General features: G+C 41.9%; 1 protein-coding gene and 1 long non-coding RNA gene across 5 annotated transcripts in view; one reads left to right on the top strand and one right to left on the bottom strand.

Moving 5' to 3' along the window:
• Positions 1–15,061, bottom strand: part of kaznb (kazrin, periplakin interacting protein b) — a 102,753-nt gene that overhangs the window by 29,643 nt on the left and 58,049 nt on the right. For all 4 annotated transcript variants that reach the window (XM_053674055.1, XM_047149636.2, XM_053674057.1 and 1 more), the window contains one exon: positions 2,010–2,198. In XM_053674055.1, coding sequence (XP_053530030.1) covers positions 2,010–2,198 — 189 coding nt within the window. The remainder of the gene's footprint in view (positions 1–2,009; positions 2,199–15,061) is intronic.
• Positions 6,656–13,138, top strand: LOC128628910 (uncharacterized). The gene is made up of 3 exons (XR_008393171.1): positions 6,656–11,041; positions 11,249–12,799; positions 12,883–13,138. It is a non-coding gene; the product is annotated as an uncharacterized LOC128628910 (long non-coding RNA).

Raw genomic sequence — 15,061 nt, 5'->3', positions numbered from 1 at the left:
CCGTTGTATTCCAGGTGTGATTTTGAACTGCAGAGAGCCTGTGCTAAAATGAGAATAAAATACGGCATGGCTTTTGAGAGGTTTGTGAAAACTCAGAGATCTGAAAGGATTGAATACTAACACAGAGATGGCTTTTTTTCTGCTGAACAGGTAAGACATTTCAGTGTCTCAATAGGTAGTTAGCTAACATTATCACACTTGTTTGCTTGATTCAGCTAGGTATTGAGTTTCCTAGGGTTTTTTTTTGTTTGTTTGTTTGTTTTTTTGCTATGGTCAATGTGGTAAATTTCACTTATTTTCTGCTAGCTATGAGAGAGAGCAACACACCTCTACTCCACGAAAACTGTATCTGCCGGCACCTCTGTTGTCAAGTATTGGGGCTAATATACAACCCATATGAATAATTAGTGTTGCCAACTCTTGGGAGACAAATAAGCAACTGCAGCTTCAAAAACAAGAGAAGATCAAGCCCAATATTATTATACAATGTAAACAGACTCAATAAATGAGGCTGCAACATATTACTGAAACCACTCACAATTTGAAATCCCTAATGAGCAAGCCAGCGGTGACAGTGGCGAGGAGAAACTCCCTGAGACAATATGAGGAAGAAACCTTGAGAGGAAGCAAACTCAAATGGGAATCCGTCCTTATCTGGGTGAATAAAATCAGCCTTTCTGAAACATTTGTGAATCTGGAAGAACATTTCTGTACTCTTTAGTTTACGCAAACATTTATACACATTGGTAAAAGATTGAACAATGAGGCCCATTGTGCAGTTTTGAAGCCTAAATTTGGTCGAATTGAAAATCGCCTCTTGACTGAGTTATTTTTATTGACACACCTACTTCATGCCAGTAGTGTGCACATTGTGAGCTATTAGCTGAAGTGCAAATTAAGATGACACACTATATCAAAGTAGTAAGTATAGCATTATTAATAAATATATAAAATGATAATCATCCAATTTACATAAATATATTGATTTTATGGGAGTTGGGAAAAGATTTTAAAGGTTTGACTCACTAAACCAACATTTCTTAGCTAGCTGACATTGGCTAATCCATGTTATAGTAAATGTTTTTTCCTATGATTCTAGACACTGAACACACCATAAGAACTTGGCCTACATTCAGCAGGCCAAGCGTTTTAACCCACGCCAGGCCAGGTGGGAGTCTTCTTTGTATGGTTCAATGTTGTGCTGTCGTATTGACAGGCTCAAAGTAAGCCTAGCCAGAAACTTCATGACTTCTTAGCTTTACTACTTTTTGCCATGTAAATACTGGAAAAAGACTAGAGACTACGATTCTCATCAGCCACTGCACCTCACCTGATCATGTCAGATGACTGTCCACACCTGATTCACATTTGGAATAATGAGCACTGTATATAAGTCTTTATAACCCTTTGCACTGCACATTTTGTCTTTCTTTTGTCTTTCTTTGCCATTGTTTCCTGGTGCTGTTTTAAGGTCATTGTTCTATGTTTGTTTCAAACTCTTTGTGTTCTACCGTTCCTGTTTTGTGTGGTTTTTTTTTTTCATTCTTATTAAAACTTTATCTGCACGTGCATCCATAACCTAACGGTTTTTTTTGTTTGTTTTTTTGTGTTTATGGTTATGCTTACAGATTATAAGGAAGGTAGAGTTCCAGCATACATCTCAGCAAGTTCCAGCAAGCTTTCAAAAGCCTCAATGCTCCCAAAATACTTTGTGTACATGTAGGACTTGATTTAGCAGCCACAAATTAATTTGTAAATCTTTAAAGGTCATGCTTGTGTAACAGAATCTTTAAAAGTGGATGATAACAGTTGTAGTCCATGCAATCATCTAAGAAAGATCTAAGAGGCCATGTACCTCAAGGACATTTGGTTGTTAAGTGACAATACTGTAACCTTTACAGACAATGGAGTGTAATGATTTCACTGCTTTTGGAATATGGCTAGTTGTCTATAATACTGCACTCAGAGAGCTGTGGGTTATGAATGAGACACTAAGGTGAAGTCCAAACCTTGTAAGGCCTCTTTGGCACGGTCCAGCTCATGTTCTTTCTCTGCCAGCTGTATGCGGAGCTCAGTGGCAGACAGTGCATTGGCTGAGCAGCCCTGCATCTTCTGCAGGTCCTTATTTAACATTTCCTTCAGCTGGCTGAGCAGTTTCACCTCCTCCTGCAGCTGAGTGACTTCCTCTCTCAGCAGCACTGTGTACAGAGAGAGATATTATGGGTGAAATATGAAGTCATGCTTAAATAGCCCTGCTATTTAAATAACTAATTTAAATAGCCCCACTACAGAAATGGAGATACATTTGACCCTAATAATTATCAAGGCATTTTGTGAAATGTAATCAGTGGAAAATAAAGTGTGGCATCATGAGCGCTAGATTTTTAAACTTTCTTATTGAGCACAATGTCTTGACTAGAAGTCAGAGTCTAAAGTGCAAAGTATGCTTCACTTTTTACGCATACGCTAGGATTTTTCTAATTGAGCGTACTTTGCACTTGCAGGTCGCACATGCGCATTTAATTCTTTTGCACTTTTTAGTTGTTCCACAAGGTGGCAACAGTGACCCAGGGCCATTGATTCTCAAAGTAGTTCAAGAAGAAATGGAATAAGCGGAAGAGACAGAAATGAGTGCAAGTTAGAAAGTACCTGCATTTGTATAATTCTAGCCTTAAAGTGTATAAGGATTTGTATATGGGTGCTAATTGTGGTGAGAGATTGCCCAAGCATTGTTTTTAGTGTTGTTGTGATTCCTCTTCGTTGTCGTCCTTTATAACAACAGACCTACTTTACTGCTCTGTACAGACTGTAGGCCAGGAGGGGTAGTGCAAGTTGTCGTAATTCACTGACTGCCGACCGTGTATGCGTACATTTCAAATGAAGCATAATTTGAAAGGCCATATATACAATTGTGTGCACACGCTAGCGTATGCATAAAAAAAACTTTACATGAGTCAGAGGTTAAACTCTTGATGTACAGTACTGGTAAATATGTAAATCCCAACAATCTAAAATGATGAAATTTCAAAAAGGAGCCAAATCTCCAGAGAGCAATCCCCTCATCCAACTGGTCCTAAGTCACAGTTGGCAAGGACAAAAAGAAGGAAAAGGCAGGATGCCAGGAGGTGAAACAGTGTGTAAGCTTTAGTAAGCTGTAATTATGAACAATGACAGTGTTTAAATTTCAAGATCGCTTCCTCTTTTGAGTAACAAGTCTCAAATAATGACAAAGAAGGAGCACATAAAGAGCTTACTATTCATTTTAGCTGTTTTCATAATCGGAAGGCTCTGAGAGTTACAGCACAGCTTGTGACTGGCTTAGATAAGTGTGTGAGAAAAGCCATAATGTCAGGTTGCTAAGTGTTCTTTAGCACCTTAACTTTAGTATGCATGTGCACACACACACCCACCCTCACACAGAGAGAGACATATCCCATATGGGTACCTCTTACCTAAATACTACATTAATGAAAAATCTCTGTTCCCTTTCAAAGGAACTCAACATTGCATGAGCTTTGCGCTGTGGGAAGTGCCCTCATGCTTGACCGCTATCTGAAGCTTGTCTAACATCATACCTATGTATAAGCCTGCCGTGATCAGTTGACATGGCAATTAAACGTGTCACATTATATAAAAATGTCACCTGTGAACCGCGCCGTTTTATATATATATATATATATATATATATATATATATATATATATATATATATATAACACATACACACACACACACACACACACACACACATTTTAGAATAATAATAAAGTCATCAAGACTATGGATATACCACAAATGGAACTACGGGAATTATGTTGTGATGTAAAATCCAAAAAAAATCACAATAATTTTGTATTTTAGCATCTTCAAAGTAGACATGCTTTTGCCTGGATTGTCCACATGATTTAAAAGAAAACATGACTCCTCAGCCCAGGCTTTCTTTCATTGCTCAATGTGTCTAACAAAATCAACAAAATAAAAAAAACCCTGCATTGCTCTTTCAAAGTTCTTGTCTAATTATAATATTTGTAATCAGGTTTATGTGTAACATGAAAAGTTTGTAAAAAAAAATTTTTTAAATCACATTAGCAGGGCAAATCTTGACTAAAATGAGAATTAAATCACTTAAAGAAGCTGGTTGTGGTCATTTATTTGAGACAGAGACAGTACTACTCTACTTCTAGTGCTGACAGGTTTGGGTGACTACAGAGCAACTGATAAGCAAATGAGAGAGGTGGTAAATTGGTCACTATCTTATAGGTCCTGGCAGAAGCAGGTGCTGTGGGATTGATGGTGACACAGAGAACTTTTCCACCAAAGTGTTACCTTTCACAGTGTTGTTCTCTTGCCAAAGTCTACTAACAAAGTCTATTTGTTTATCTCAGAGTCAAATTACAATAGATTTGAAAAGTCTACTCACCCCTGTTAAGCCATCCCTATGTTGATCTGGATGTATACTTTGGGTCACTGTCATGCTGAAAGGTGAAATTCTTTTTCTTTGTCAGCTTACAACCTGACACCTACATATTTTGCAATAATATCATCTGATATTTGTAGATATTCATGATTCCCTCCACCTTGATAAAAGCTCTAGTTCTGGCTGAAGAAAAGAAGCCCTAAAGCATGATGTAGCCACCACCATGCTTCACCATGGGTATGGTGTTCTTTTGTTGATGTGCTTTTGTTGACACACAAAATATTGACACTTTGGGCCCAATTTGGACATTTTCACTTAGGGGTGTACTCACTTTTGTTGCCAGCGGTTTAGACATTAATGGCTGTGTGTTGAGTTATTTTGAGGGGACAGCAAATTTACATTGTTACACAAGCTGTACACTCACTACTTTACATTGTAGCAAAGTGTCATTTCTCAAGTGTTGTCACATGAAAAGTTATAATCAAATATTTACAAAAATGTGAGGGGTGTACTCACTTTTGTGAGATACTGTATATAAAAAATTTGATATTATATATTACCAATTTGATGTTCAATGTCACGGTTTCCCCTTTAGGCAGCGCGCTGGAGAGCATGTGAGCGTGCGTGTGCACAAGCAAGGTGCGCGAGTGCCCGCTCTTCGAATGTTGACAACTGTGACATTGTTTACTATGGATACGTGCATTTGTTATGTTTCTGTTATGTCTCCTCCCTGTTCTGTCATTGGCTGTTGTTTGAGTGTGTGTCTAGATTGGTGTCAGCCGTCAGCACTTAAGGCGCTGATTATGTTTGTATATATACACCGTGCACCTTCCAGCACACAGCGCAGAGTATTAGTTTAGATACGTTAGATAGATTCATTAGCTAGAGAAAGTCATTGTCTATGTTATGTGCCTTGTTAGATTTAGTTAAGTTAAACTTTAGATTAGTCCATTTAGTTTATGCTGGTTTTTCCGCTTCCAGTTCTTAGTCATAGTTTACGTTTCTTGTTTTGTTTCTTGACCCTGTTTTCCGTGACCGCGACCTTGATTCCTGCTTTGCCCCGTTTATGCCTGTTTGCCGATCGCCTGACCCTTTGCCTGTTTCTCGACTACGAACTTTGTCTTTCCTTTGGATTATTCTGACTGCATCTGTTTTAATAAAACTGTCAACTGCAATTGCATCCGTCCTAATCTCCCTTACGTCTTGAGACGTGACAGAATACTCCGCCTCGGTATCGGCTGATATCACTCTGAATTATCGGTCATTGGTATTGGCTGAGAAATTTAGTATCAGTGCATCTCTAATTTTTACTTTCAATGATTTTAATTTTACTGTGCACATATGTATATACACACACACGCACACACACACACACACACATGCACACACACACAGTTCTGTGCTGCTCAGATATCACTCTCTCTGGCCTGTCCCGAGCTCCTGAAAGCACAAACGGACAGTAAACTCAGGCACAGTAGAGAATCATCACGTATTACCTTCCGGTTCTACCTGCTTCCTCTCCATCCACAGCTGATACTCGACCACGCCCCCACCACCACAGTCATTTATCCATTCATGTTGACACAGTAAATATGCAAATAAGAATGTTAACCCCACGGTTTAGGAATGTACAGTGTGAAACATCCTATTATGAATACTTAGGATTAATTGTAAAGTATGAACAGTTTGAAATGTGAAATAAGATAACCCAGGATTCCCTTTACCGAGGTTTAGAATGAACTAGTTTTAACTATTTCAAGTGTGAAAAGCCCTGTTGAACACAGCCACATCCCACAACAAGGGCTGTGCACACTTACAGTGGGGGAAATAAGTATTGAATGCATAATTTCCAAAGAGGCTATTCACATGAAATTTTCACCAGACATCATTATTAACTCAAGAAATCCGCAAATATAAATAATTTACAATATTAAAGTCCATAAATAAAGTTATGTGTAATAAAGTGGGTGAGGACAGTTGAGAGGACAGTTACTCACACATGACTTGCTATTGAAAACTATTGGGTGTGGCAATCTGGACAGACATTTCTCTGATAAGGTCAAAAATGTATAAAGAAACAAAACTTGCCGTCATCATAAATAATGCAAGAATTGAGAGATTCTTAAACAAATTAATTCTGACATGGTAACAGTGACACATCTGCAACTAATATGATGACTGCTGAGACTAGCTCAAGTTGCAGCACTTTTTTCCAGACAGTGCTATGACATTCTATAGTTGTTTGCTGGAAGACAAATAGTGGTAGTAAAAGAAAAAAGAGAGTGAAATCTCTGGCTAGAGCAGTGAAAATTAAATCAGAATCTCTTGTGAGAGCTGATTTAAACAAAAGCAGTCAAGCTCATAATTGCCCCAAATTCACTTTTCTATTGAGCCACACTCCTGCAGTCTCTCACACAAGAATCATCTCAAAAACCAGTAACTGCCTGCGCCTTTGATTCTCACCCTCATAGCACAGATAGATTCAAAGCAAGACAAAGCTGTCTGAACTTCCTCTACATTCCTGAAAAGAAAAGCCAGAAAGTGTTTATAGTGCCATCAATAATAACAATAAAATGCTGTTGCGTAAAGGTGTCTCTCAATGAAGATGAAAAAAAGAACACTACATAAGACAATAGACCTGGTGTGACCAAACATCAAAAGGGTGCAGATTAGTCCATATCAAAATACCTCAGGGGGTCCAGTCATCAAAATATTATTTATGAATTCTGAAAATACAAAATACTGCATGATGGGTGATATATATATGTATGTAATATGTGTATGTACGTATGTATGTGTCACAAATCGTGACGGAGCAGAGATAAGGCGGATGCAAGTGCAGGACAACAGTTGTTTATTTGTAGAGACAGGCAGGCAGACAAATCCAAAACGTGATCCAAAACGTAATCCATAAACATGCAAGAGGTCAGGCGATTGGCAAACAGGCATACACGGGGCTAGGCAGGAATCTAGGTCGATAACCACAACAAGACACAAACTAGCACGAGGGACTGGAAGCGGAGAATCCAGCGCGAACTGACTATGACTATGACTATGACGTGAACTAAACTAACGCTAAACATTTACTTACTACTTACGACTTATTACTTAATCTTCCTCCTTGTGTGCTGGGAAGCGCGCGGTATATATGCCGACATGATCAGCGTCTCAACTGCTATCAGCTGAGAGCAATTCAGACCCACGTGAATTCCCAGCCAATGACGGAACAGGGAGGAGACATGACAGACATAAACAAAACACACGTGTCCCAATGTCACTACGGTCAACAGCGGAAAAGCAGGTGCTCGCACATTCGTGCTTAGAGCACACTGCTTCAAGGGGGAATCGTGACAGAACCTCCCCTCAAAGGCACTCCTCCCGGAGTGCCATGAGTCATCCCATTTCATTGGCGGCCCCGGCCCCCTGGGCTGAATGTCCCGAGCAGAGCCAGGAAACTGCACGATGTTCTTGGCAGCGTAGGGAAGCAGAGCGACGACCTCAGCTGGACAGGGACATTATGTTTATGTACTATGTGAAGCTTTAATATCAGTATCTCTTTGGACCCCCTTGTGCAGCTATAACTGCAACTAAAAGTTTCTGGTAACTGTTGTTCAGTACTGCACATCAGTTGGAAAAATTTTAGCCCATTCCGCAGTACATAACAGCGTCAAGTCTGGGATGTTGGTGGGTTTCCTTACATGAATGATTGCTTCAGGTCTTTCCACAACATTTCTTTTTAAGGTCAGGACTTTGACTTGATCATTCCAAAACATTAACTTAATTATTCTTTAAACGTTCTTTGGTAGAATGACTTATGTGCTTAGGGTCATTGTCTTACTGCACGCCCCACTTTCTCTTGAGATTCAGTTCACAGATGTCCTGACATTTTCCTTTAGTATTTGTTGGTATAATTTTTCCATCAATGATGGCAAGTCATCCTGACCCAGATGCAACAAAACAGGTTGTTTCACAGATGGGATAAGGTTCTTATTCTGGAATGCAGTGTTTTCCTTTCTCCAATCATAACCCTTCTCATATAAGCCAAAAATCTTATTTTGATTTCATCTGTACACTAAACATTTTTTCATTAGCCTTCTGGCTTGTCCACGTGGTATTTAGCAAGCTACAGAAGGGCAGCAATGTTCATTTTGGGGAGCAGTGGCTTTCTCCTTGCAGGCCTGCCATGCACACCATTGTTGTTCAGTGTTCTCCTGATTTTGGACTCAATAACATTAAAATTAGTCAATTTGATAGAGGTCTTTAGTTGCATAGAAGTTACCCTGGGCTCCTTTATGACCTCGCGAACTATTACATGTCTTGCTCTTAGACTGATCTTTGTTGGTCGACCACTCCTGGAGAGGGTAACAGTGTTCGTGAATTTCCTCCATTTGTATATAATCTGTCTGACTATGGATTGATGGAGTCCATAGAGATGGTTTCATAACCTTTTCCAGCATGATGAGCATAAACAACTCTTTTGGAGGTCCTCAGAAATCTCCTATGTTCATGCCATGATTCACTTCCACCAACATGTGTTGTGAAGATCAGACACGGATAGATCCCTGTTCTTTAAATAAAACAGGGTGCTCACTCACACTTGATTGTCATCCCATAAATTGAAAATGCCTGACTCTGATTTCACCTTCAAATTATATGCTAATCATAGAGGTTCACATACTTTTGCCACTCACAAATATGTAACGTTGCATCATTTTTACTAATAAATAAATGAACAAGTACAACCCCAATTCCAAAAAAGTTGAGACACTGAGTAAAATGTAAATAAAAATAGAATGCAATGATTTGCAAATCTCATAAACCCATATGTTATTCACAAGAAAACATAGAAAACATATCAAATGTTTAAACTGAGGAAATATACCATTTTAAGGAAAAAATAAGGTAATTTTGAATTTGATGGCCACAACGTGTCTCCCACAACATGTCTCAAAAAAGTTGGGATGGTGGCAACAAAAGGCTGGAAAAGTAAGTGTTACTAAAAATAAACAGCTGGAGGAATAGACATCAGAGGAGAAGGAAAAGGGGGGAGTGAGGAAAAATGGGGAAAAGTCAGAGTTGGGTGGTGGTTTTGGTTCCCGGCACATTGGGTCCAGGAAGCTGGGTCCTAGGGAGGAGTAGGGAGAAGAGAGAGAGAGTGAGGAAAAAGAGAGATGCCTGGACAAGGAACTGCCAACAAGTGATTCCCTGTCAGCATCATCCAGGGATGCAGGCTGGTTGCATTCCTGTCAGGAGTGGAGTCAATCAATGAATTGCTCCAGTATCACCAGCTCAGTGACCTGTTCTGTGTCCTATTCCTCTTCCATCAACCACCACCAAGCATTTGATGGTGGAGTGAGTGGCCCCTTTATGTCCCATTATGTTCTCTCTCTCTGTCGAGCTACACATGCTACTCCTGAGACACCAGTGATCCTGAACCCTTCTGCTGTCTGGACCTGCCTGATCTATCCTGATGCCCTACTTCTGGTTAAGTTCTCATCACTTGGAAGTCACTCGCTGTTGCTGAGGATGGCCCTACATGAACAAAGATCATGAACAAAGATTACTGAGGATGGTGCCACTTAAAAACGACAAAGAGGACTTTGTACTGCAACTAATATGAACAGTTTTGCTAGAATTGCTACGATAGCCTTAGGACTGCAATTGTCTTGAACAGTTCTGTACTTGAGTTTCCTGGTTATGAATTTCCTGGTTACACAATTGCACTTTTTGACCATGTAGTATACGATTATAACAGGGAATTATTTATAATCGAACTATCCGGTGTCACCCAGATGAGGATGGATTCCCTTTTGAGTCTGGTTTCTCTCAAGGGTTGTTCCTCATATAATCTCAGGGAGTTTTTCCTTGCCACTGTCATCTCTGGCTTGCTTATTTGGGAAAAATTTCTGAATTTAAATCCTGAATTTGTATATTTCTACACAGCTGCTTTGTGAACATGTCTATTGTTAAAAGCACTATACAAATACAGGAGTCCTTCAGCTGCTGTGTGTAGGTGAAGAGACAGCCCACGTAGAAACACCCTAGAAAAGCTAAAAGACCGTTCTCTCTGGCCGGGGATGGATTCAGAGGTCCGGGGCTTCTACCAACAGTGCCCCCAGTGCCAGCGCACCGCCCCACTGAGGCCCCCACCGGCTCCCCTTATCTATTTGCCCATCATAGGCGTCCCCTTCGAGAGGGATGACATGGACCTCGTGAGGGCCATTCCCCAAATCTGCCCGAGGCCACAAGTACATACTCATCATCCTGGATTACCCCACCCGATACCCCAAGGCGGTGCCACTCCAGAAAGTCACCTCCCGTAACATTGCGAAAGAGCTGATGATACTGTTCAGCCATGTGGGAATACTGAAGGACATCTTGACCGACCAAGGTACGCCTTTCATCTCCAAACTAATGTCTGGTCTGTGTCGGCTGTTGTAGGTTAAGCACCTAAAGGCGTCCGTCTACCACCCCCAGACTGATGGGCTCGTTGAGAGGTTCAACCAGACCTGGTAGGAACATATGAGAGCTGCCCAGGAGGAGCAGAAACGAGTGTACGCAGTCAAGGGCCATACACATTCCTCGAGTGGTAGATGGCCATAAACTATCGCCTGCAACAGCCCGGTAAGTGAGTGGAGACACAAACATACCATGCAAACCTGCTAAAGAAGTGGGTAGAGCCGGCGCCAGTAGTGTCTGCGTTCGCGGCCCGGGACACAGGTCATGATGAGGGTACCTTGGTCCAGCTGGGTGAAGACTTCACTCCAGGGCAAAGATAGGAGTTATCCGAGTTGGTGGGTCAATTCACGGATGTGTTCTCTACCTCCCCAGGGATGACGCAGCTGGTCCACCATGACATCAAGACCTGGCGGGAGTGGTGGTGCAACAGCAGCCCTATTGTGTCCCGGAGGCCCGCCTCCAGACTATTGAGGAGGAGATCGGCCAAATGCTGCGGGACAACATCATTGAGGAATCCAACAGCCCCTGGTCCAGCCCTATCGTAGTCGTGCCGAAACCTGACGGAGGTATGCACCTATGCAATGACTTCCGGAAGCTGAACCAGATCTCAGAATTCGACAGCTATCCCCTCCCCCGAGTGGACGACCTAGTGGAGCGGTTGGGGAGGGCCCGGTTCATATCCACCCTCGACCTCACCAAAGGATACTGGCAAGCAGCCTTGGCCCCAGAGGCAAGACCGAAGACGGCCTTCAGCATGGCGAACGGCCACTGGTAATAACGGGTTCTCCCCTTCGGGCAGCGACTGATGGACATTGTCCTGCGTCCCCATCGTCCCTTCGCAGCTGCCTACCTGGACGATGTGGTCATCCACTCCTCCACTTGGTTGGACCACTTGTTCCACCTGGGGGAGGTCCTGAAAGAGCTCCGGAAGGCCGGGCTGACAGCCAACCCCAAAAAGTGCCACTCGGGGCTGACTGAGGCACAGTACCTCGGGTACCGTATCAGCCGGGGCCTACTAAAGCCTCAGATGAAGAAAATTGAGGCAGTGAAAGACTATCTCTGGCCTACATCCAAAAAACAGGTACGTGCCTTCTTGGGGTTGGCGGGGTATTACCGCTGATTTGTGCCTAACTTCTCCTCTGTAGCCTCCTCCCTTTCAGATCTCACGAAAAAGGGTCAGCCGGACCGGGTGAAGTGGTCGGCAAGAGCGGAACGGGCCTTCCAAGCCGTGAAAGAAACCCTCACCAGCGCCCCAGTGCTACACAACCCAGACTTCGCCCTTCCATTCACCATGCACACAGATGCAGCGGAGAGGAACACCCGGTCTTCTACATCAGTCGGAAGTTGTCCCCGCTGAAAGGAAGTATGCAGCCATGGAAAGAGAGTCCCTGGCTACAATGTGGGCCATCGAAGACCTACGATACTACCTGGCCGGTCGGCACAACCTGGTGACAGACCATACCCCACTACAGTGGATGGCCAAAGCCAAGGACACTAACACCAGGGTAACCTGATGGTTCCTCTCGTTATAGGACTTCTCTTTCCAGGTCGAGCACCGGGCGGGGAGCCACCATGGAAATGCAGATGGCCTCCCGCGACGGCATGCACTGTGGGCCCAACACGCGGCGGCAGTAAGCTCGGAGCTGAGGGAGGGTACTGTCGCGACGGACCGACAGCCGGCACACAAGAGACAAAGATTGCTCCTCCCGTGACTGCCGCGCCGGTGCTGAAGAGACAGCTCCGCTTCAGCACCAACAATGTTTTGGACAGTCGGAGAGCAGGTGGCGGCGGGGCGGGGCCGCCAACACACACAAGGCCGGTGAATGGTGTGCGGCATGGGAGAATTCCACCATCCAGCAGGCAAGGGGAAAGTATAAAAGGGCGCTGTTCCACTTGCAAAGGAAGAGAAGTCTCGCAGTACATGTGCGCATGGCTCTATGTGTCTTCACAGATGCTTATCGGCGAGTGCATGCTTACTAATCGTCATTGTGTGTGTTTTTCTTCAGACGACTCAGACGCGATCGAGGACTCCGCCCCCTGTCTGTAAACGTGGCGTTGCCTGACAGCCGAACGGAGCCCCCGGAAAGCATGACTCCAGCAACCCCGCAGACGACTGAGATCCTCACCGCACGATTACACGCCCACACTCAAGCACACACACACACACATACGTGCACCGACACACCCCCACCAGACTGTCTTGAATAAAGATCCTCCACTGTAACACTAAAACTACCTCCCGTGTATCTGTGCTCCGCCTACCTCTGGCTAGTTTCCCTACAATATATATATATATATATATATATATATATATGTGTGTGTGTGTGTGTGTGTGTGTGTGTGTATATATATATATATATATATATATATATATATATATATATATATATATATACACAGTATCTCACAAAAGTAAGTACACCCCTCACATTTTTGTAAATATTTGATTATATCTTTTCATGTGACAACACTGAAGAAATGACACTTTGCTACAATGTAAAGTAGTGAGTGTACAGCTTGTGTAACAGTGTAAATTTGTTGGCCCTCAAAATAACTCAACACAGCCATTAATGTCTAAACCACAAAAGTATGGCAAGTATATATATATATATATATATATATATATTAGGGATGCACCAAATGTCCGGCAACCGAAATTATTAATAAGTGAAAAGGCCGAATAAATTTGACTGAACAATGACGTGTTTGATGACGCGACCAAATAACCTAGCAACCAGAGTGAGATGCGAGAATGTCACGAACTCGATGAGGAGGCGCACGCATGCATGAGCTGTGGACACGTACGTTTGTTTTTGTTTCTTACGTTGACATAAACAGTAAACTGAAGAAAGTCATTGTCGGTGACTCTGAGTATCTGCTATATAAACATTTTTAAAACTTTCCCACGGACTCCCTGCAATTACACCACTGGCCACTGACCACTAGGGTTGCATTAAACGGTAGAGCACACAGTGCATAATGTAAGTGTATAGTATGTCATTTGGGACACAACTTTAGTATTTACTCTCCAATGCGTGTTTTTGGGACAGAAGTAAGGTGATGAGTAAATGTACCGCACACAGACCAACTAATCAATAATGAGATTGATTGACAATGATTTTCATAATCGATTATTATCGATTAGTTCTTGCAGCTCTAATTATAAGATGAATTATTGGTAATACAGTAGTTAACTAGGGTTAGCATGTTTTGAGTAGTTTTAGCAGTTCTTATTGTGGGTTGAAATGCAATAGATACCGGGAATGATGCACACAACACCGCCAGTGTTGGTTAAACTAACAGGTAACGCATAATGTTTCTCACCTCTATCTTACTTTCTCATGCGAAATGCATTATGTTAGTAAATCCGTTTGGTTATATTAGTTAACATTAGTTGAAGATGGACATTTTGTTTTCTCACTGAGGTTTGATTTCCTATTTGTAAAACACATCATGAAGCTATAAAAAAAATTAACATGTTATGTTCTGTTAGATGCGTTTTGACTACTTTTAAATATACATTGTATACTTATATCTGTAGAAGTCTATGAAATATTTTGTTAAAACTTTTACATTTATATGTGTTTATGTAACATTTTATGTTTTCCCATAATGATGTGATGACATGGGCTTGCCCTATCATGCCTATGAATTTTATTTAGGCAGCAGACATGGGAGCTGGGGGGTCTGTTACAGAGGGAAGGGACACAGTTTTGAGACCGTGTTCAGCAATTGAAGGGTAATCCCTTTTTTAATCATTTTTCTACATTCTTACAATTGTTTTCAATAAAGAACTCAAGTCTTCGAAACACATGTCAACTGCGATTGCTCCATGGAAGTAAAGGGTCACAACAATATCTCTGGGTAACATGAACACGAAGACATAATAGCAACATAAATCTGTCAGAAGGGCCCCACATATTTATTTGGCCTAGGGTCTCCACATAATCTAGGCTCACCTCTGTCTACAGCAAGAAAACCCAGGCAAGCATAAAGGGGCACACATCAGATGACCTCCAGTGTTATATTTTTTTCTTGTTATCAATATCAGACCAGCGGGGGTGAAGGAAATGATTTTTGTTTACATTGTTTTTCCGTTTTATTCACATATAGCCACAACAACAACAACAACAACAACAATAATAATAATAATAATAATAATAATAATAATTCCATTTAATACAA

The sequence above is a fragment of the Ictalurus punctatus genome, chromosome 21, assembly GCF_001660625.3.
Source record: "Ictalurus punctatus breed USDA103 chromosome 21, Coco_2.0, whole genome shotgun sequence".
NCBI lineage: Eukaryota > Metazoa > Chordata > Actinopteri > Siluriformes > Ictaluridae > Ictalurus > Ictalurus punctatus.
Note: the sequence above shows the minus strand (reverse complement) of the source record. Positions and strands in the feature narration are given on the sequence as shown.